The sequence below is a fragment of the Protopterus annectens genome, chromosome 9.part0, assembly GCF_019279795.1.
Source record: "Protopterus annectens isolate FY-2018-M chromosome 9.part0, PAN1.0, whole genome shotgun sequence".
NCBI classification, from domain to species: Eukaryota; Metazoa; Chordata; order Ceratodontiformes; family Protopteridae; genus Protopterus; species Protopterus annectens.
The window spans coordinates 748,278,985-748,301,488 of record NC_056743.1 but is presented as its reverse complement, the minus strand read 5'-3'; the positions used below and the strand labels follow the sequence as shown (position 1 = coordinate 748,301,488).

Here is a 22,504-nt window from a genome sequence, read left to right as displayed (position 1 = left end):
CTGAGAAATAGTTTTAGGGTCAGCTACAGGGCTTTTATACAGAAATTTATGTGAGTCAGGGACTCTGTAGTATCTGTCAGGTTTAACAGGGGCTGGAGGTAAGGAATCAGGATTTAAGCTGGATTCAGTATACACATCATCCACAATATCTAACACTGGCGGAATAGCAAGGGATCTGTGTTGAGGTAATAAAAGGAAGTCTCTGAGCCTTTTCTTGGATTCTGAGTAATCCTGGCCTTCCCAGTGGAAATGCTCCCTCATGGAATGTAGGGTTTCCCCAAAGGAGTAGTCCTCAGGCGGTGAGGCTGATGGAATTGATTCCTCAGCATCAGAACCTCATAAGGGGGTAGAGAGTATCCTAGGTCTGAGGATGAATCAGAAGAGATGGACACCTGGTCGGATGAGTCATAGTCTGCATCCTGTCTAGGCCTTTTATCGGGGGGGGGGCCCTGATCAGAGTGATTAGGTCTTCGGCCATTTTGAGCATTTATTTCTTAGGCATGTTGGCCTGCCCTGGAGAATGCTGTATTTGTTTCTTTGATTTTAAAGGAGGCTTAGACTTAGTTGAGGGTTTAATGCTTAACTGAGTAGGTCTGAAGACACCCTCTGAAGCTGTGGGTTGCTCAGCTACTCTGGATCCCTCTGAAAGGTTAGTCTCGGAAGGCTGAATAACTTGTGCATCCGAAGGCCCAGCCATCTCCACATGGGAGTCGGAGGCGGCCTGTGGTTCTATAGAAGTGGTCATCAGGGGCTGTGAAGGCGCCTCGCTGAAAACCAGAACCGGCGACTGGCCTAGAAGAGGCTTCGTCGTCAGTTTTGGGCCTCGGATGCCTATCCTTGTCTTTGCACTTTTTGTGTAGTCCGGTCGCCGAAAGTTCCGACGGCATGGTATAATTGAATTTTCTACCAAAATAATGTCGGGCAAAATCAAACTGACGTTTAATAGTGCGCTTGTTAAACCTAGCAAAAAACCGACAACCAGTGACGTTGTGGTCTGGGCCTAGGCATGGGATACAATAGGAATGGAAATCTCTATGAGGTATTTGCTTCCCACAAGACGTACAGTTATTAACTTTTACTGACATCGGTCTGAGGCAAGAAAAAGTTTCCCTAACTGGGTACGTAGCTTTGTAGAAGACTTCCGTTCTGGATTCGGAATGAAAATCTCAGGAGACGGCCGACTGGCACTTGCGAACTTCTTTTGCTTTGGGCAACGCGCGGCAAGAAAGACTGAAGAAAATGGCATCGGTTGCATCTTATATACCCCTGTCGCACTGACGTCAGGGAGGAGGCAACAGCAACTGACGCCGGACCAAGACTTTGGAACTACCGCCTGACTGCAGGATAACCCAAGTGTAATGACTGCAGCAGTGTAACACGATGAACATCTGACAGTGCATGTAGCCTGCTTTGAAGCATAGGTATCTTCTGCAAGATTCCCTGATTGGGATGTGCAGGCAGGCTTCCTTTAAATCCAGTGTTGCCAACTGGCCATCCTTGCCTAGCATAAGAAGCAATTGAAGAGTTAGCATCTGCAATTTTGGGATCACCAAAAAAGGTGTTTAGGATGGAAAGGTCCAGGATAGGACACCATGAGTTGTCTTTTCTGGGTACCAGGAAAAGTCCTGAGTAAAAACCTTGTCCATTTTCCTCTTCTGGCACAGTCTGAATAGCCCTTATGTTAAAGAGAGACAGTGCTTGCTTTTGAGCCTCTGTCCACTGATTTGGGGATAGATCTGGCCAACCGTTTGGGGTTGGTAACATGTGAAAGTGAAATCTGTATCCTTGGGAAACTATATTTAAAACCCATTTGTCCTGGGTAATGAGTTCCCAGTTTTTTGCCTGCAGAGCAATCTTTCCCCCTAAAGGAGCAGTCAGTTGAGAAGGACTTGGGAGTTTTAAAGTTAAGTCATTGAGACAGTTTACCATAGGGGGGAGTCTTACTACTTTCTGATTAGGAAGTGGGCCCCCCCCCCACTGCTTAGTCCTGTGCGTACCCTGGGACTGATGCCTGGGTGTTCTGCTGGTTCTGGATTTGGACTGAGAAGGCAGGAAAGGACCAATTCTTACAAGGGAAATGCCTACTAAATCTTGGAAGCTGTACTTGTAGGAAATCTTGAACAGTTTGCATAGATTTAGTTTTTTCCTCCATCTTTTTAAGTACTACTACTGCTTTGTTGACAAATAGATGGTCCTGATTTAAGGGAGCATCCAGCAATATAGCTTTAGCATGATCTGGCAAAGATTGCTCCTTAAGCCAAGCATGCCTTCTAAGTACAGACTCAATGACAGCTGCCCTGCAAGATGCCTCTAGTGAATCAAAACCACATTGCAAAGTATGTTTTCCAAGTTGTTCAGCAGAATGCATTAAATCCTGTAAATCCTTATTTTCAGCACAGTCAGGAATCAACATCATTTTCTGTTTAAGCAATCTAATAATATACTGCTGATACTTTAACATATGAACCTGGCAGTTTAAGGCCCTAATGGCCAATGTTGCAAAAGTGTATACCTTCTTACCCCATCTATCCAGCATCCTGGAATCTCTATCAGAGGGGGTAGGATTTTTGGCAGTAGCAGCCTTAATGCCCTTGGGCCCGTCAAATAGTCTCAGGATCCAAAGTAGGACTTTTAAAAAGTAACTTGTCAGAGTCAGGAACCCTGTAATATCTATCAGGTTTTCTGGGAGCAGCAGGTAAAGGGTCAGGGGCCAAGCTAGATTCCGAAAAGGCATCATCAACACTGTCTAGTACAGGGAGGATCGCTAAAGGCCTGTGTTGGTGCAGGAGTAAGAAATCTCTAAGCCTCTTTTTAGAATCAGAGTAATTCTGGCTTTCCCAGCAAAAATGCTCCCTAAGAGTTTGCAAAGTTTCACCAAAAGAGAAATCCTCTGGGGGGAAGCAGAGGGGATAGAGTCCTCTGCATCAGAATCCTCATAGGTAGATAAGGGTAAATCCTGGTCATCAGAGGAAACAAATTTCAGAATCCTGATCAGAAGTATCATAAGCAAATTCAGTCCTAGGTCTCTTAGAAGGGAAGGTTAGTTTCCCCTGATTAAAGTAATAAGGTCTTCAGCCATTCTTATCACTGGTTTTTAAGCATAGAGGCCTGACCATGTGGTCTGGGCATCTGTTTTCTAGGCATGATTCGAGTTTTAGGCCTTGAAGAAGAAGATGGCGTCTGTTTAATATTTAAGTCAGTAGGCCTGAATAGACCCTCAGAAGCTGGTGCCTGCACAGTGGCTCCAGACCCATCCAAGGTAGAAACATCCGCAGGTTCCACAGTCGAAGCATATCATGGCATACCGGACTCCGAATGGGTCTCAGTAGAGGCCTGCAAATCTGATGTAGTGGGTACCAGGGGCTGCGAAAGCGCCTGAGTACTGGCGACTAGCTTAGGAGAAGCGTCATCGGCAGCTTTGGACCCAGGCGGCCTGTCTCTGTCTTTATCTTTGCGTTTTTTGGAATGTCGGTAGTCTGGCGGCTTACCGAAGACATATCTGGATAATTGAACCAAGTACCAAAATATTTAGAAGCGTAAATATACCGATGATGAATAATTTGTTGTTTAAATAAGGCACAAAACCAACAGCGAGGTACATCGTGGTCAGGGCCTAGGTAAGGAATACAGTACGAATGAAAATCTTTATGAGGTATTTGCTTTCTACAAGAAATACAATTATTGACTTTTACTGACAACGGTTTAGAGCAAGAAAAAGTTTCCCAAACAAGGTTCTTAGCTTTAGTTGAAGACTTTGATTCTGAAACTCAGAAACGAAAATTTCAGGAGTCGGCTGACCGGCACTTGTGAACTGCTTCTGCTTCGGGCACCGCACAAGAAAGACTGATGTAATGGCATCGGCTGCATGCTTTATACCCCTGACTACCTGACGTTATGGAAGATGAGACCGCAACCAACGCAGGACTGAAGACTTTGAATTTAAGGCCAACTGAGGGCTACTGCAAGCAGATAATCCAAATGTGATGACTGCAACACTGAAACACGAAGAACATCTCAAAGAACAGATGCAGAAATGTAAAACCCAGGGGCAAAATCTGCTCCAAGTCACCTGAAAGTAAGACTACACTGCTGCTTTGGTGGCACAGAAGGATAAAGCCTTAACCACAGACCATTCAACCCAGGCTTGATTAGCTGGCTTGGGTGACGACAGAGCAGCAGAGAAGGATAGGTGTGCCTATACTGGGGGGAGGGCAATTGCTGGCAATGCTCCCCAAGGGAAGCCGTGGCCCCCCTCAGATGAAACCAGCTTCCATTGAGGGAAATATCAAGGAAAGAGAAACCATGGTAAAGCATACAATAAAACTAGACAGAAGCACAACATGGTTGCACCCCTAGGACACTCATACGTTTCACAACCAACCCCAGCAACACTGGAGCAAGCCAAGAGGTAGGAATGTGCTGGAAGACCTGGCATGGATACGAGGTACTGGGGGCAGGGCTGGTACAAATAAGGTCCAAGGGGGATTAAAAGATTACACTGACATATTACGCAAATTTTCAAAATAAACAAATTATGTACAACATAAAAATAAATACTTTGTCACAATACATTTTGCATTTAACAATTCAGATAAATGGACCAAGTAGTTATGCAGCAAAAGGACCCTCGGCATTACAGACTTTGTGAAAAAGAACTGGTCCCTAAATGTTTATAGAACTGCACAATAAAATACTTGCACATTTCATAACTTATCAAATATGAAACTTTGGAAAGACAAAGCTGCCTTACTTGTTTAGTAGATCATCAGCTTCGGGCAGAGGTAAAGCAGGCTCCTCAGACACAGAAGTAGTCACGGCAGAGCTAGGTAGCAGCAGCAGGCCAGAAAGAAGAGTAGGGAAAAATAAACAAAAACACACACACAAAAAAAAAAAAAGGAAGGAAGCGAATCAAAAAACAATTCATGTTGAGTTTACTGTTAGCAACACACCAGGTTAGAAAAGGCAAACATGCAAAACAAAATCAATTTGTTTATACAAGAACACAAAGCAAGAAGCATACATACATACATATATGCCAGGTTAGGCAGACAGCAAGATGCTTTTTACAGAAACAGTAATTAGCACAATTGGGATCTTTTGTATAGTGCTCCAGTCGATAATAAACGTTGTGCCTACCAGCAGAGATATATAGCTAAGACATACAATCAGTGCTACACATACACTAATTACTGAAAGTCAAAGTAAAAATGCTTTAAAATTTCAAATAATGTGCATGTGTCAATACTTGGCACCCCAAATGGGAAGCAGTGAAAATGCGGTATAGATCTGAGATTTAAGTAGAAGAAACTCACCATATCAGCTGATTTGAAGAGAGCATTATGCAGTGAATAACTGCTGGAATTTCCGCAGAGCAAATTTACTCTCGTTACTCATTTTGGTTTGGGGGGAGCACCTAACCTTCCCGCTGACATACCACAAGGCATCAAAAGCAAGCTATGAGACTATACCAGGCCCCTGCACCAAAGAGATTGAAGCCTAACCACTAAATGTGTTTTGGTCTGTCTTTTGTATTCAAAGACCCTGCACTTCTATCCCCATAAATGTTGCTCCCCTAGCAAAGTCTGAGGTCCAAGTTGTCTGCTGTGACAGCCTACTCTGGAGCTGGAAGGAAAACAGGTGACCTGGATTTTGGTAGACTTGGCCTTTCTAGCATATATTCTCCCTTTCCAAAAACCCCTAAACTGGAATCTGGAATGTGATGTGATGCTGATCTGACCGTACAGATTTTAGGTACCACTGATATTTTTCTCATGTAGAGTTTTGCTAGAGTAATCATGATACTTAAAGAAGTTATGAGACCCAAAATACTGAGAATTTCCCCCCACAGAGACCATAGACTAAGTGGAAAAACTCAGGAATATATCTACATACAGATCTACTTTTTCCTGTGGAAGAAAAGCAACTTGAACTGAGGTATTTAGGAGAAACCCCAGGAAAATAATCCTGTGAAACGGGATCAAATGACTTTTGTATATACTCCTGAAACTTCAGTCTGTGTAGGTGATCCCACACCCAAGTAAGGGATTCCTGACACTTAGGGAAAAAAAAAACTCTGCAAATATAAGCAAGTCATCTAAATAAAAAAAATGTGAATACCTTGTTTTCTTGCAATAGGATATCACAGCAGCCAGACACCTTGTGAAAACACTTAGAAGCACTGGATACACCAAAGGGTAATGCAGATAAATGACAGTTTGATCCAGACACGAAATCTGGATCTACAGTAATGTGATGGCATTCATCATTTAAATCTAATATCACCAGAAAACTTAAAAGGTTAATAAGATGTACCAAGTTGTCAAGGGAAAACATTTTGAACCTGGGCACTATCAAAGAGATTTAGAAAGTACATATATATCAGACTATACTGTTGCAAACAGGATACTGGAAGAGAAGAGGTTAAACTCAGTCCAGCTAACTTTGAAAATACTAAGTTAAACTGCCTGGTAGGCCATAAGAATTGTATCTTACAGTTCAAATTGCAACCAGAGACTAAATGTCTGTGCCAAAGAATGGTTTATTAATTCCTGTACAAAGAGTGGAAGTGTTTGTTTTATAACTTCCAGAACTGCAACAGATCTTAGCAAAGCTGTGTGTGTATTACTGACACGTGTGTGATATTATGGGGGCAGCATGGGAACCAAAAGTCAGGTGACCAGATGTATGTGATGTCATTCTGTAATGCATCACTGAAATGATGTTTTTAATACTAGATGAGACTGAAGTCTCAGAACACACTGTTTTTGGAACCTGACAAAGGACTCCTCACCTCCTTTATCTTGCCTTGCTCTAGTAAGTGACCAGGGAATAGTAATTCTTTAGATCAGTCAAGAAAACATAGTGAGATTAGTTAAGTACTGCTTTTCTGTATCTGTGTGAATCTATTCATCTGTGTTATTTTAATATTTCCTCTGTCAAACTCTGATGTTTATTGTAAATAGATATTTAGCATTTTTATGTTATTTTATTATTAAATATATTCAAATTTTAATTGTGGCTGGTCCTTTAGAGAATATTTTAACCTTTAGCATTGCCGCCTCACAGCAAGAGGCTCTCCGGTTCGATCTTCTGTATGGAGTTTGCATGTCCTCCCTGTGGTCGTGTGGGTTTCCTCCGGGTGCTCTGGTCTCCTCCCGCATCCCAAAGACATGCTGTAGGTGGACTGGACACACTAAATTTGCCCTAGGCATGAGTGGCATGCCTTCTGTGGAAGGTTGGGTGCTGGGCTGTCAACTTGACACTATAAAACTCCACTGCCAATCATGAGTGAACAGGTGATCCACTGTGGCAACCCCTAACCAGGAAAAGCCGAAATAAAAGGAGTACTTATTTATTCAGTGACACTGTGGCCACTCCTGAGAGCCTTACTGCATTGGTCAAAACACTACCACTTGTATTAGTATTAATTTCACTCAGTATAATTGGGTACCTTTTTTAAAAGCCTTACAGTATCTGGCTTTGGAGAGTCTGGTGGCAGCAACTATCTTAAAGTGTGGGCAGAAGGGGGCATATCTACCAAATCTGTACCAGCCTTTCCCCATGTGTGTGTGTGTGTGTGTGTGTGTGTGTGCACCCGCACACAGGCGGGCATGCAAATCAAATCTCCAAGAGGGAGTGTGTATACTGTATTTTGTTCTGGGGGGGGGGGGTCCTCCTTTGCGAAACCTCATTGCCACTGCTTTTTAAATGGCTACTAACCAGCAGTTTGCTGTGATTTTTTTTTTTGAAAAACCTGTATGAGCAGCATTAAACCCTTCAATAAACTTGGAGAAGGAAGGCTGAAAATCTGTTACATTCCTTGAATAAGCTTACCCCTCACACACATTTTAAAGATATCTGCAGCAGACTGTCAGAAAACTATATTTATGTCTATGGATGAAATCAAAATTTTAGATTTTAACATCCTATAGAAGGTTTACAGTGCATAACACCAGGTAAACTTCCTCATGACAGTTCCAGTGGCGGCAGCATCCCTAAAAGTGGCAACAGCAGAATTAAAATTACATTATAACTGTGGGTAGCCACATAACACACAGAAGAAATTAAGTTATACAAAAAAAAGACTTCCCTGAAAGAGGAAACATATGACAACACTCCTCATTTTCACAAAAGAAGCAAGCATAAACTTTAACATATGAACTTTACAGTTAAGAATTCTAAAAATAAGACTACATTTTCAAGTCTATCCAAAGATTTCCTACTTTGTCAAAAGGAGAGGGACTGGTATTAAACAGATGTATAGCAGCAGATGTGTTTACTAGAGCAATAGCTGCTAGGTCTGATCTGACATGAGTCTATAAAAATGGACAAGACTGAAGAACTTTATTCAATTTATCTGTTTTCTAGTAGCAGCAGGCTGCTTGACAAGCAAATTACAGGCAGTGACAAAAACATCCTCCAATGTTGAAAGGCCAGGAGGAAAGGGAATAAATTCAGGAAAATACAGTTACAATAAATTACAATAGCAATGTTATTACGCTAACACTGAAACTAGTTAATTCTGGAAACAGTTTCAGAAAGAATCTTTTAAAATTCTTTGCAGAAGCGATATGCTCCTCAAAATCCAAACCAGAAATCTAAGATGATAAAACAGACTCTGTCCCTTCACAATCATTTCATGACATCAATTCGTGAACCTCTTCGAAAGATGAAGAATCACCTTTTTTCTTACCAGAAACAGAAGAAAATTGGAATGGTCCTGGGCTGAGCCCAATAAATCGTTCTTGTCCAAAGTTTAAGTTTTTGCTTCATTTTGACATGAACTTCTGAAGCAGCAGAACCACTTTTGCCAGAAAAAAAAACTCCCCACAGGGATAGGTATAGTAGTGTGGCTGGATAGAGAAGACTCCCATGTCCTTCCTCCCAGGACTGAGAGTGGCAGCTCCTTCTAGACAGCGTGCCTATCCTCCCCCATCTATGGCAGATGCAGTAATTATCAGTACAAACACAATCTCTGCAGGTACGGCAACTGCAAGGTTTCAAAAAAATGTGTTCCAAAAACCAAATGAGGAAACCAGCAGACTGTGGCAGATAAACATACGGATGCTGACAGCATCAAAATGGCACTGTCCCTTAACTGGGACATCCTTACGAGCAACCCAGACCTACGTAAGACTGTGGGACCCACTCCCACATTTACTTACAAAAAAGACCACACACTTGAGAGCCTGCTGGAACACAAGAGGGCCACACCGCTCACTATGCCCCCCACCAAAGGGACATTCCCATGCGGGCAATGCACCTGCTGTCAGCATATCCTGACTGCTGACAGCGTCCAAATAGGTGCCAAAACAATACGACTTAACAGTACACATGACTGTAACACCACCAATGTCGTCTATCTAAGCAAATGTGGACACTGTGAATGCTTCTATGTAGGGATGACCACCCGCAAACTAAGTGACCGCATTAAAAAGCATTATCAGGCCATTAGAAGGGCGGACAATAACAACGCCCTTGCTAGACATGCTGCTCACTGCCCCCACCCATCCTCATTCAAATTCCTCATTCTGGAAAAAGTCCTCAGCTTCACAGATGAATCCAGTACCCCCCTAGAGGTCAAAGAACTTAGATGGCAAATCAGACTTGAAGCTGACTGCTTCCCTGGTCTCAATGGCAGCTTAAACATTAAATGCATACTTAAGTGGATAAGGTAACTACCTTTGTTACCTCCCCTTTCTACATGTCATCATGACATCATGCTAACACTATATAAAAACAGGTTGGAATGCACTTACTGTAGATTTCTGAAGAAGTTCCATTGATTTGTAATAAATTAAGCGAACGAAAGCGCTCAAATCTTACTACTGGTGTCAGTGTGTTTCTGTGATTTCCCTGCCTGCCAACTATCTTCAGTGTCCAGTACCCCCAGAGGGTAGGACAATACATCAGTATTTAATACATGTTGCCAAGAAGCATATATGAAAATATAGGAGAACAAACCGGTTTCGGCTTGGCAAATCACAGAGGCTTCATCAGTGTAAAAATCTTATATACAACAAACTCCTTATATAGTCAACACTATAGCAGCATAAACATGTGACTGATTAAAGGTGCCCGTTTAATCCAGGAGCAAACAACCCCCCATCTTAATAATCCATTTTTTTCTCTTTTCTATTCAGCATTTGATGCCAGCCTGTCTTATTGGATCTCATACCCAAAATCCCATCAATAAAAGTAAAACTGAAAAAGGGATTTTTATGTATTGTGGTATGTTTGTATAAAGCATTGGCAATTTTTTGGTGTTTAATATCACAGAAGTGCTCAGAAATCCTAAATTTGGCAGGTCGTAAGGTCTGACCTATATAGAAAGCTGAACAATTATACGTGGCCAGATATATCACCCAATGTGTTTGACAATTGGCTAAAAAAATGAGATGTTATAAACCTGACTGGTATTTTCACTACTAAAGGACTTAATCTTCATAACCCTAGAACAGTACTGTACAATAACCACAAGGGAAACAGCCAACCACTTGATCCCCTAGAAGTGTAGTTTGAATATATTCCTTCTTATGGTGCGGCCCATGTTTATAATGATTGAAGTAGGAGCCCAAATCTTTGCCCTTCCTAAAGGAGAAGTGGCATCTATTTTCCAAGAGTTCAGAGAGTTTGCTGTCTACCAACATGAGGTTCCAATTGTGCTGGACACTGTCCATAAGTTATCCAGGCCAAGAACAGGGTGGACAATATGGAGAGTCTTCTTCAGTATAAAGATAAGACAGGTAATGGACAATCTATCATACATTTTGCTACAACATATGGCAGGAACACTGGGATGCTGGAGTTGGTGGTAGACGCAACAAAGATGGACTTTATGGACTTATTTAGGGATAGTTTCCTACATTGTTAAGGAATTAATCCAGAAAGTCCAGACTTTCTTAGCTTGCAACAAGGATACATTTTGCTGTGGCATGGACCCAGTCACAGGACAGAATGTATAGTTGTGCAAGAACTTGCCATAACAGATGTCCTACTAATCACTGCTGCAGTATTCCAAACTGCTGGGTTACCTAGCCTGGGTATCAAAGCCAAAATCTTCCAAAGAGCCACACATTCTAAGTATGATAGAAGCCCTTGGGCATAAGGGGACATAAGCAGACATATGAGCGTACATCCTCAGACCATCTCCAAGTCAGTAAGCCTAAAAAGCCTGAGACAAAAAAAAAATGGTCAGCTAATCGGGGAGAGGCAGACAAAAGTGATACCCCTTGGTCCATGAGGAAGAAAGGGAGACTAATCAGAAAGGGGGGAGGTAGGACATCTACAGTTATGGTTAAGTTCTTACACAACTATAATTTGTCCTTACTTGGATTACTGCTGCAGTACTCTAAACTGTAGGATGATTCCCTCAAAGCTTAATAAGTGGAAAGGGTGGATGGAAGGGAGTTAGAAGAATTACTAGTAATCCAGAGAGAACTGAACTGGTGAAGGAAACTCAGTATCTAGAAAAGGCATCCATTCTGTAATGTTTGGTGAAAGTATGCACAGAAGACCAGCTAGCTGCTAAGAGTGTTCTACAGTCAGTCCCTTTATAAAAAGCACCAGATGAGCAGACGACTCTTGTAGTAAAGCCTTTGCAGGAGAGGGTAAGGTTTTCCCATGTTGAGTGGAGCAAAAGGACACGGATTTTGAATTCCAGTTAGTAACAGTCAGCTTTAAAACTGGGTTTCCTAACTTGGAATCTTGGAAAGAGAAACAACTGGTCTGATTTGCTGAGGACCTTGGTCTTACACCAGTAGAATCTGAGCCGTACATGCACATCTAGGGAATGTAGGAGTCTTCCACTCCTATTTTGTACATTAGGGAAGAAAGCTGGAAGATTTATGGCCTGATTGAGAGAATTCATTTATTATTTTTGTCATGAAGGAAGGACTGGTCCTTAAAGACACTATCCTTTGGAAAATAACTAAAGGAGGGGTTGCCATAAGGGCATGTAGCGCAAAGCTTGAAGACTCATCTGGAAGATGCGAGTGCTAAGATGAGGATAGTTTTTCAAGTGCAAAATTTGAGAGAGGTAGATGCTATCGGTTTGAAAGGAGGGACAGCATGTTTTTCCAAAAAAAAGTTGAGGTCCCAATAAGTGGAAATGGCTTTCCTTACAGGTTTCAGATCACGTACACCATTTAAGAACTGTTTTACCTCTGCTCTGGACAGAAGCGGGAGTTCCAGATGTAGCCATAAAGACATGGCTGAAATGTTGGCCTTCATACAGGAGTATGAAAGGCCAGACTGCAACAGTTCACACAGATAAAGAGAGAGCTATAGAAATATTAGCCTGGAGTAGGTCCTGATATTTTGGCCAACACCATATAGTACATCATTTCCTTTTTGCTACGTAAAATTTTCAAGTAGCAGATTTCCTCATATCTTGGAGAATCTTAAGCACTTCCTCAGAAAACTAATGTCTGGATCAGAACCTTATCATCCATACTGGCAAGTTGAGGAATGACAGGTTGTGATGTACCAGTGAGCCCTTCTGCTGTGTGAACAATTTCTCTGTGGTGGGAAGTTTCTGGTGATAGCCCTTGGCTAGGTGGAAAACAAGGGGAAACTGTGCTGCCTTGGCCAATAGGGAATCAACAGTAAGACCTCAGGGCATTCCGTTCAGACATTCATTAAGACCTTGGGAAGAACAGTAAGTGGAGGAACGGCATACAAGAGCTCCGTTTCCAAGGGAAGGACATTGCATCTGTATTCAAAGCTTGGGGACAGTAGGTCCTGGTGTGAAAGAGGGGACATTGCTTGTTGTTAGAGGCAAGATCATCTATCAATAGCACCCCCCACCCATTTGTGGACTATGACTAGGAAGATCTCCCAGATCAGCATCCATTAGTCTTAATCTTCCCTTGATTTGCTTAGAAAGTCTACCAGGCCATTATCCTGTAAAGGAATGTAAACCACTTGGAGGAAGAGGTTTGCATTTTTGGCCTACTGGGTTTGCATTTTTGGCCTATCCCCAAGCTAAGACAGCCAGTCCGCATAGCTGGCATGATCTAAAGCCCCTTCTTCAGTACAAGACCATGTGTGAACTCTAAGGGACATGGTTTTCAAGAATGAGAGAAAATCTGCAAGGCCTGTATTCGTGCTCTCATCTCTTTCAGGTTGATATGTTCTGATCTTAGACTTTTATGCCATTGTCTCAGAACCTGGAGGCTGCCCATCCAAGCTCCCCATGCATTGCTTGAGGTTTCTGAGTGCAGCTTCTGTTGTGGAGTCTGCAGCTTTATCTGTGACACCACAGGTTTTCCTTCTTTAGGCAACTCAAGAGAGGGACATGGACATGTCTAGGGGATGAGAACGTTGGGACGAGGTGGACTTCGTCAATGTCTACTGTTAAACATTTACATATTTAGTCATTTGATTCTGGTAATTCAAAGCTCTAAAGGCAAGAGTGGAGGATCCATAAACCTTTTTTCCCCAATCTGTTCACTGCCCTGCTGTCTTTATCCGAAGGAAGAGCATCAGTAGCAACTTGGAGGGCTTGTTTGCTGACACAGCAAACACAGGTTTGCATCAGGGTATTTGAACAGAATTTCAAGTCCTCAGGTACCTTGCAACACCTGTTGGGCCTTTTAGCAGTTGGAGGCAGGAAGTGTGGTGCAGTGGAAATGGATGCAAAGGCATCCAGGAAGGCCTCCAGAACAGGAGGTACAGCAACAGGGGTGCCTACCTCTCAGAGGCTGCATCATCTCTGATGAAGTTTAGAAACTGGTTTAGATTCCCAATCAAAATGCTTCATCATCTTCACAATAGTTTCTCCAGAAGAAGCTTCTTCAACAAGGGAGTCGGGGGAAGGGAATCTTCATTATCAGAGGCCACCTGACCTGGTGAATGGATTTGGGATAAACAGGCTACAGAGTGTTTACCTGAGTAAGATTCATCCTCTTCATCTTTAGAAGTAGTGTTTTACTGTCTCTTTTGTGCAGTGGAAGGAGAAACAGAAATAGTAGCATACTATGTAAAAGATGGTGGCCTAAGTGCCATTATGGCCTTAAATAGGCCCTGTGAGAAATCTATCCACTCCTTTTCTTTGAACATCTAAGGTGAGGGAATGTTATTTTTTTTTGTTTGTTTCTTTTTTTTCTTGATAGATGTCTGCTTTGACTAACTATGGATAAAGATCCTCAATGAGCAACCCAGGAATTTCCTCTCAGGAATTATCAACCTTCCTGCCTGGGTGATAATGTATTATTTCAGTTACTTTTTACAGCACTTCTCTCTCGTTCCCCTTTCAGAGACCTTAACATAATAATTGTTTTTGTCTTCATCTTTTCATTTAGTGACCACTGTCCCTGTGAACGGGGTCTCTCTCAGTCCCCCACTTGCTGAATCCTTGGCCATTGGCAGCATCTGCAGTGGAGAAACCAGCCCAAGGATAAAGGGCTTTGGAAAGAAGATAGGTTACTGTACGTGTCTAGCTACATTTCCCTGTACATGTCTAGCTACATTTCCCTCTAAGCCTGCTACTCAGAAAGTACCTGGTCTAAAGCAGAAATAACTGGCTCTACCCACACAGCTAGGGACGGCAGCTGCACCACCAACATCTGCTGTAAATACATTCCCCAGTTAACTTTTTTTTTTTTAAGTCATCAGTAAACCAAGATAAAGCTCTAGGCGAAAAAAAGTAACCCAATAGATACACTGGAATTGCTCACTTGTAAAACAGAGGCAAAAAGCTACTTAAACTGTCACTTTTTGTCTGCTTCAAACTAGGTATCTACCCAGAAAGGACACAGCTGAAATCAGGCCTATAGACTGTCTTTTCTTACTAGATTCTAATAACTCCTAACAATTTGGCTATTTAGACACTTACCATGCAATCTTTAGCCTGGGGGGGGGGGGGTTCTAGCCCGCTCCGTTCACTACACTCACTTTGCTCCCCACTCACCCCCAGTGCCACTACATTTATTCTGAGCCTTAACCACACCCCTAATTGTCAGCAATTAGGCTACACCACTACTCACCCCCTCTCCTACATCAAACACAATCATGTTACTACCTAATATAATAACAATCCTAACTACGTAGTTCTAGCTCGCATTACATCCTACCAAGGCTCCACAGTCACATGCCCCAACAACTTCCACTGTACTCTCTCAACAGCCTCCCTCAAACATTTACACTATAACTACACAATCCCTGCCACCAAAACCATCCTCCCAATACACATACTCCATTACCCAACACCTAACGCTCAAAAATAAAATATTCCTAAGATACCATAAGCAATTTACTATGTATGTAAAACATATCCTAAACACCCTCTATAAACTAGCCCTCGCTGGAAACATCCACTCAAACCCTGGTCCTCCCAAATCCAAGGAAATGAAAAACATAGTAGAGCCAGCAAGCAGTGGACAATAATCCATTTATTGATGGAAGATGGAGAAAAACAAACCGGTTTCGGCCTTTAGGCCTTCTTCAGAACCGGTTTCTGCCATTAGGCCTTCTTCAGTGTCTGTATTTGTCACAAAGTTCCAACAATATAAATATGTAGCAGTCTAGCGCCACCTGAAGTCCATACACAATAATTGCTTCAAATACATTCATTTAAACCAGGGGAAAAAATGCACCCAATTTTATAATCCATTTATTTTCCATTTTATTTAATATTGCATGCCAACCTGATTTATTCCGTGTATTCCGTTGTATAATATCGATCACTGTGAATCTAAACTTAGCCCGGGGATGTTTTACTGTATGTTTATACAGTGCATTAGTTAATTTGCCAGTCCTAATATCACTAAAATGTTCTGAAATCCTAAATTTTACACACTGGGAGGTTTGTCCCACATAAAAAGCTGAACTGCAGGACGCCAGATAAACCCCCCAATCTGATTGACAATTTGCAAAGAATTTGATAGAGAATACTTCCCCAGTGTTCCTACTTGTAAATTCCTTAGTTTTACACATGTTGTTACAATGTGTACAATGACCACATGGGAAGCATCCCAGTACAGGACCCCCTTCTAAAGTAATTTGTTTAGATATATTCTCAATTCTGTTAATGTGCTTATAATGATTAAAAAAGGATCCCATATTCCGACCCAGTCTGTAAGAAAAGTGACATCTGTCATTCAGTATAGTCCTAAATTTATTATCTGCTAGCAATATGTTCTAATGCCTCTGGACACTATTAATAAGAGTATCCGTATTTCTACCATATGTGGTGACTAATCTAATCTGAAAATTGGAATTCTGTTTATTCTCCCTATACTGTAGTAAGTTCTCCCTATTCATATTGGCAGCATATCGTCTACCCTGAGCAATGTCACCTTTTTTGTACCCATGGCTTTGAAACCTTTTGGATAGGTCGGACTCATGGGTGGAAAATGTCCTTTCCTCTGAACAAATCCTCTTAAGATGGAGGAATTGTGACTTTGGAATGTTTCTGCAAATATGGGGGGGATGAAAGCTGTAGGCATGGAGCAAGGAGTTGTATTGGGGTATTTACGATAAATTTCCGTTGTTAGTGTATGATCTACATTCTTTATTACTAAGACATCCAAGAAGGTAATCTGATTAATATCATAAGTTATGTAAATTCAATACCCCATTTGTTTTCATTCAAATAAGCAACAAACTCCTTAAGATATACGATGTCAGATCTCCATACCATCCAGCAATCACCCAAGTATCTCCTCCATATATCAATCTCATCCACATAGATGTTATGTGCTCTATCATAAATTATCTGATCTTCAACATAGGCCATAAAAAGGTCTGCATATATAAGGGCGAATGAAGCCCCCATGACAGTGCCCTTGATCTGTAGATAACATTCATCCCCATAAAATATCACATTCTTGGTTAACACATGCTCCTTCAAGCAAAGTAAGTGTATTAAAGCCCAGGGGATATAATTCGGACTGTCAACCAATATTCCAATGCATCTAGGCCTGCCCAATGGGGGATCTTAGTATATAGTGCAGAAACATCCAAAGTACACAAATACCATCCTTCTTCAAGCTGCATGCCTGCTATAATGCGGAGGAATTCAGTCGTATCTTGTATTCTTGCTCTTACACATTGGAGCAAAGGCTTAAGGTGTAATGTAAGAAACTGAGATAACGGTTCAGTAATGGAACCTCTTCCCGAGACAATGGGACGACCAGGTGGATGTAACTGAGGCTCCCTTCACTCTGGAATAAAATCCCAGTCCAGGTTAGGCAGCGTCCCTCATTGACTCTCTTCAAGAGGAATCTTGATGAGTGGATGGGAGATCGTAGGTTTACCCCGGGTATCACTTCTGTGTCACTGTTAGACAGAGGCACAGTATACTAACCTCGAAAAAGGGCATAGCAAAATTAATTTAAAATGGGTGGCAAAAGCCAAACACACTCTGGCTAGGCTTATAAATGCCCTAGGGCAGGTAGCCTAGTATGAACCTATGAACCTATAATGTAAGAAATTGAGATAATGGTGCAGTAATGGGACCTCTTCCCGAGACAATGGGACGACCAGGTGGATGTAAAGTACAGTTTTGTACCTACCATAAATGTAGATGTTCGAGTGCTAATACAGCTGCAGTCATAACAGATGGGTTCTCCTGCCGTCAGGCGGGTCCTCGGTCGGCCGAATTCCAAAGTCTAGGTCCGGCGTCGGTTGTCGTCGCTTCTTCCCTGACGTCAGTGCGATAGGGGTATAAAGGAACCAGCAGACGCCATTTTCTTCAGTTTTTCTTGCCCCAGATGTCAGGTGCCCCCAGATGTCAGGTGCCCCCAGAAGGAAGGCAATACATAAATTTGTGTAATAATGCAGTGCAATATAATCAAAATACAGTAGTTGCAAGCAAATACATCATAAATGAATACCCCAATCAGGTTGTATGAGGATGTGTTAGCCTATAGGCCTGTCCCAATAGGGGAAGGAGGGAGGGAAACCTGGACTGCAGCTGTATTAGCACACGAACATCTACATTTATGGTAGGTACAAAACTGTACTATGTTCATCGTGCATACAGCTGCAGTCATAACAGATGGGAAGAATCCCAAAGCTAAGAAAGGGGTGGTAGGCACTAGGTGGAACTAGGAGGAGCCAAAATGCCCTGCAAGACTGCAGTGGCAAAGCCTGCTCTAGATTTGGAGTATAATAGTAGGTTGTAGTGCTTGGAGAAGGTATGCACAGAACTCCAAGTGGCTGCTTCCAAAATATCCTTGGTAGGAACTCCTCTGAGAAAGAATGCAGAGGTGGCTGTGGCCCTGCTGGAATGAGTTCTAATGCCTGTAGGTACAGTTTTGCCATGAAAGGAATAGCAAAAGCGTATGCAGTGGGCTATCCATTTTGAGATTGTCTGTTTGGAAATTGGCGTTCCTTGAGCTCCTACCGCATAGGCCACAAAGAGCTGTTCTGATTTTCTGAAAGGCTTTGTTCTGTCCAAATAATAACGCAGTTGTCTGTGGATGTCCAAGGAATGTAGTAATCTCTCCCCTTTGTTTTGAGGATTAGGATAAAAGGTAGGTAAATGAATGGCCTGATTTAAAGTTACCCTGGATACCACTTTAGGCATAAAGGACGGGTTGGTTCGTAAGGAAACTCTGTCCTGATGGAAGATGATAAAAGGCTGGACAGCCATGAGAGCCTGTAGTTCTGAAACTCTACAAGCTGAGGTGATAGCCAGAAAGAAAGCTGTTTTCCAGGACAAATATTGCAGATCTGATGAGGCAGCTGGTTCAAAGGGAGGCAAGGTCAGTTTTTCCAGAATGAAATTAAGATCCCAAGCAGGTATTGGTTGTTTCCTTGGAGGTCTTAAATTCTTAGCCCCTCTGAGGAACTATCTTAAGAGAGGGTGGGAGAATAAAGGTGGATCAGTGTTGTATTCTGCAGAAATGGCTGAGGCATGAATTTTGATGGAGGAGAAAGAAAGTCCACTGCTTAGCAGTTCAGCCAAATATTGTAGTATTTGAGGTAAATTCAGTTTTCCAGGATCCTGGCCCTTTTCCTCATTCCAGACACAAAAACATTTCCATTTTGCGGCATAAGCTTTTCTAGTTGATGGCCTTCTGGCCTCCAAAATGACATCCTGCACCTCCTTGGAGAGTAGGGCCTGTTGGGATGCTAAGGAATCTTCCATGTGGCTACATTGAGTGTTTTTAGCTGGCTGTGAAGAGTTTTGAAGCTGTGCTGAGTCAGAAGAAGAGGCATTAGAGGCAGGGTCCATGGTGGGGAATGCGTCAGGCTCCTCAGGAGTGGGTACCAGTGTTGCCTTGGCCAATCCGGAGCAATGAGAATCATCTTTGGTCTGTCTGCTCTGGTCTTCAATGGAACTTTGGGCAGCAGAGGAAGAGGTGGGAAGGCATAAACTGTCATTGATGTCCAACTGAAAGAGAGAGCGTCCACTCTCCAGGCCTTTGGATGGAAGATCCTTGAGCAGAATTTTGTCAATTGATGATTTTTGTGGGAGGCAAAGAGATCTATGTCTGGCCTTCCCCATTCTTGGATTATTTCTGTAAAAACTTTTGGATGCAATTTCCATTCGTGCGGATCTGTCATATTCCTGCTTAGGTTGTCTGCCAGCGTGTTTTCCTTGCCTGGCAAGTACTGTGCTTGTAGTTCCATTTGTAAGTCCATGGCCATGTTCCAAAGTGACATGGCCAGTCTGCATAGGGGGGTAAGAATGTGTTCCTCCGTGTTTATGTACCACATAACTGTGGTGTTGTCCGTTCTTATCAATAGTTGACCTGGTTGTAGAAGGTCATTGAAAGCTTTAATAGCATTTATTACTGCTAGCATTTCTTTTTGATTGATGTGCAGGTGCTTTTCTTTTTGGGACCATTTGCCCTGAATGCACCGATCTGTCGTGTGCGCCCCCCAGGCGTAGTCCGAGGCGTCTGTTGTGATGACTTGATTTGCTTGAGACTTGCTGAATGGAAGACCTGTGTTTGTTTGGCATGCTTGAGCCCACCACAGAAATTCCTTTTGCAGACATGGAATTAGTGGTATTATTGTTTCCAAACTGTGGCTGTGTTGAGACCATATGTTTTTCAGGTACCATTGTAGTTTCCTCATATGCAGCCTTGCACATGGGGTTAGTAAGATGCAAGATGCCATGAATCCCAGAGCCTGCAGGATTTTCCTTGCAGTCAGCCTGGTGTAATTTGCTAGTGTTCTGAAGTATTGAATTAGTTGCCCCTGCTTCTCTGGCGTGAGGTAGGCCATCTGGGTGTTTGTGTCCAAATTGGCACCCAGGAAAATTATCTTCTGAGAGGGTATCAGCATTGATTTCTTTTTGTTGACTGTGTATCCCAGAGAGTTCAATAACATTATTACATAAGCCAGATGTTTCAGAAGAATGTGCTTGCTGTCCGCTTGGATCAGGCAGTCGTCCAGATAGGGGTATATTTGTATCCCTTGAAGTCTGCAGTAGGCAATTACTGATGCCAGGCATTTCGTGAATACTCTCAGCACAGTAGATAAGCCAAAGGGCAATGCAGAGAACTGATAATGGGTTGAACCTGAAAGAAATCTGAGGTACCTTCTGCAATTTTGTCTGATTGGGACATGCAGGTATGCCTCCTTGAGGTCCAGTGTTACCAGCCAAGACTCCTTGCCCAGCATGGGAAGAAGTTGCTGTACAGTGAGCATCTTGAATTTTGGTACGAGTAGAAATGTGTTTAGGATGGATAGGTCCAAAATAGGTCTCCAATCTTTTCCCTTCCTTGGCACCAGAAATAGCCTGGAATAAAAACCTTGACCTTGTTCGGGCGTAGGTACCTCATGAATAGCTTTCATGTTTATGAGCTCTGTAATTTGCCTTTGTGCCTCTGCCCTTTGATTGTGTGGCAGGTTTGGCATGCCTCTCATTTTTGGAAGGGTGTGAAAATGGAATTTGTAGCCTCTGTTTATAATGTCCAGGATCCATTTGTCCTTTGAGACAATATGCCAATTTTTTGAAAATAATGCCAGCTTTCCTCCTAAGGGGGCTGCCATTTGCGACCTGGTTGGCATGCAAAGGGGAAAGTCATTGGGTTTGCTTTCTGAAAGATTGCGAGTTGTCCTCACCACCTCTTTGTGTAGGAGCTTGCCATTGTCTGCCTCTAAACGATCCTTGGGATTGTCCTCTGCCCCTCAGGCTCCTGTATCTGCCTCTTTGGGGTCTGTCTGTGGCAGGAAAGGACCAGTTTTTGGAAGGCCAATTTCTACTAAAACGTGGGGGTTGAACCTGTAGAAATTCTTTCACAGTTTGCATTGATTTAGCCTTTTCCTCCATTTTCCTTAATACCTCCTCAGCATTAGCTCCAAATAGTACATCCTTTTGAAGAGGGGCGTCTAGTAATTTAGCTTTGACATGATCAGGCAATGCTTGTTCCTTGAGCCAGGCATGCCTACGTATGACTGATCCTGTAACAGCAGCTCTATATGAGGCCTATAGAGCATCAAAACCACATTGTAAGGTATGCTTACCCACTTGTTCTGCACTATGCATCAAATCCTGCAACTCCTTCAAGTCTGGTTGTTCAGGTTGTGACATTTTACTTTTCAATTGTGATAACAAAAACTGCTGGTATTTTAGCATATGAAACTGACAGTTTAAGGCCCTCATGGATAAGGTAGCTGAGGTATATACCTTTTTTCCCCACCTTTCTAAGGATCTGGAATCTCTCTCGGAAGGCAATGGATTTTTAGCAATGGAGGCCTTAACTCCCTTGGGGCCCTGTGAGATGGTTTCTGGGTCAGCAGCATGGCTTTTGTAAAAAAAAATTGGTGCGAGTCAGGAACCCTGTAGTACCTGTCAGGCTTAACTGGAGCTGGAGGTAGAGAATCCGGGTTAAGGCAGGCCTCCGAGTAAACATCATCTAGGATGTCCAAGACAGGAGGTATAGCCAGAGGCCTGTGCTGAGGTAGCAAAAGAAATTCCCTGAGCCTTTTCTTGGAATCTGAATAATCTTGACCTTCCCAGTGGAAAAGTTCCCTTAAGGTATGCAAAGTTTCCCCAAATGAGTAATCCTCGGGGGGGGGGATACAGAAGGGATGGACTCCTCCGTATCAGAGTCTTCAAAAGGGGAGTAAGAATGTTCCGGATCATCAGAGTGCTCTGAAATAATGGAGCCCTGATCAGAGGAGGGGGAATCTTCCTCCACTCTGGGCCTTTTGTCTGGTGGGGGCTGAGAACCTCTGATAAGAGTAATTAAATCCTCAGCCATTTTAAGCATCTGTTTCTTAGGCATGGGGCCTGGAGATGGGCCCTGTGTAGCTGGTCTCTTACGAGTGCATGGTTGCTTTAGACTTTGTGAAAGCCTTGATGGAGAAAGAGGAAGGTCTGAAGACACCTTGAGTGGAGGTGGACCTGTCCACATTCTGAGTTTCAACGCCAAGAGTGGCTTCGGTATCTGTAGTCGGGGTGTGGGCCGAGGAGCCTGCGACCTCGGGCACAGGAGACACCGTCAAAGAAGCGTCGTCGGTAGTCAGGGGCTGCGTAGGCGCCTCGCTGAGAACCAGACCACGTGTAGTCGGCTTTAGCGTGGTGTCAGTAGAGGCCGCG

At 42.9% G+C, this 22,504-nt stretch overlaps 1 protein-coding gene across 5 annotated transcripts in view; it reads right to left on the bottom strand.

Moving 5' to 3' along the window:
- Window positions 1–22,504, bottom strand: part of LOC122811506 (AP-2 complex subunit alpha-2) — a 2,640,839-nt gene that overhangs the window by 861,095 nt on the left and 1,757,240 nt on the right. For 3 of the 5 annotated variants that reach the window (XM_044083382.1, XM_044083385.1, XM_044083384.1), the window contains one exon: window positions 4,751–4,822. The exons of the other annotated variants lie outside the window; for them this stretch is intronic. In XM_044083382.1, coding sequence (XP_043939317.1) covers window positions 4,751–4,822 — 72 coding nt within the window. The remainder of the gene's footprint in view (window positions 1–4,750; window positions 4,823–22,504) is intronic. 5 annotated transcript variants of the gene reach the window in all.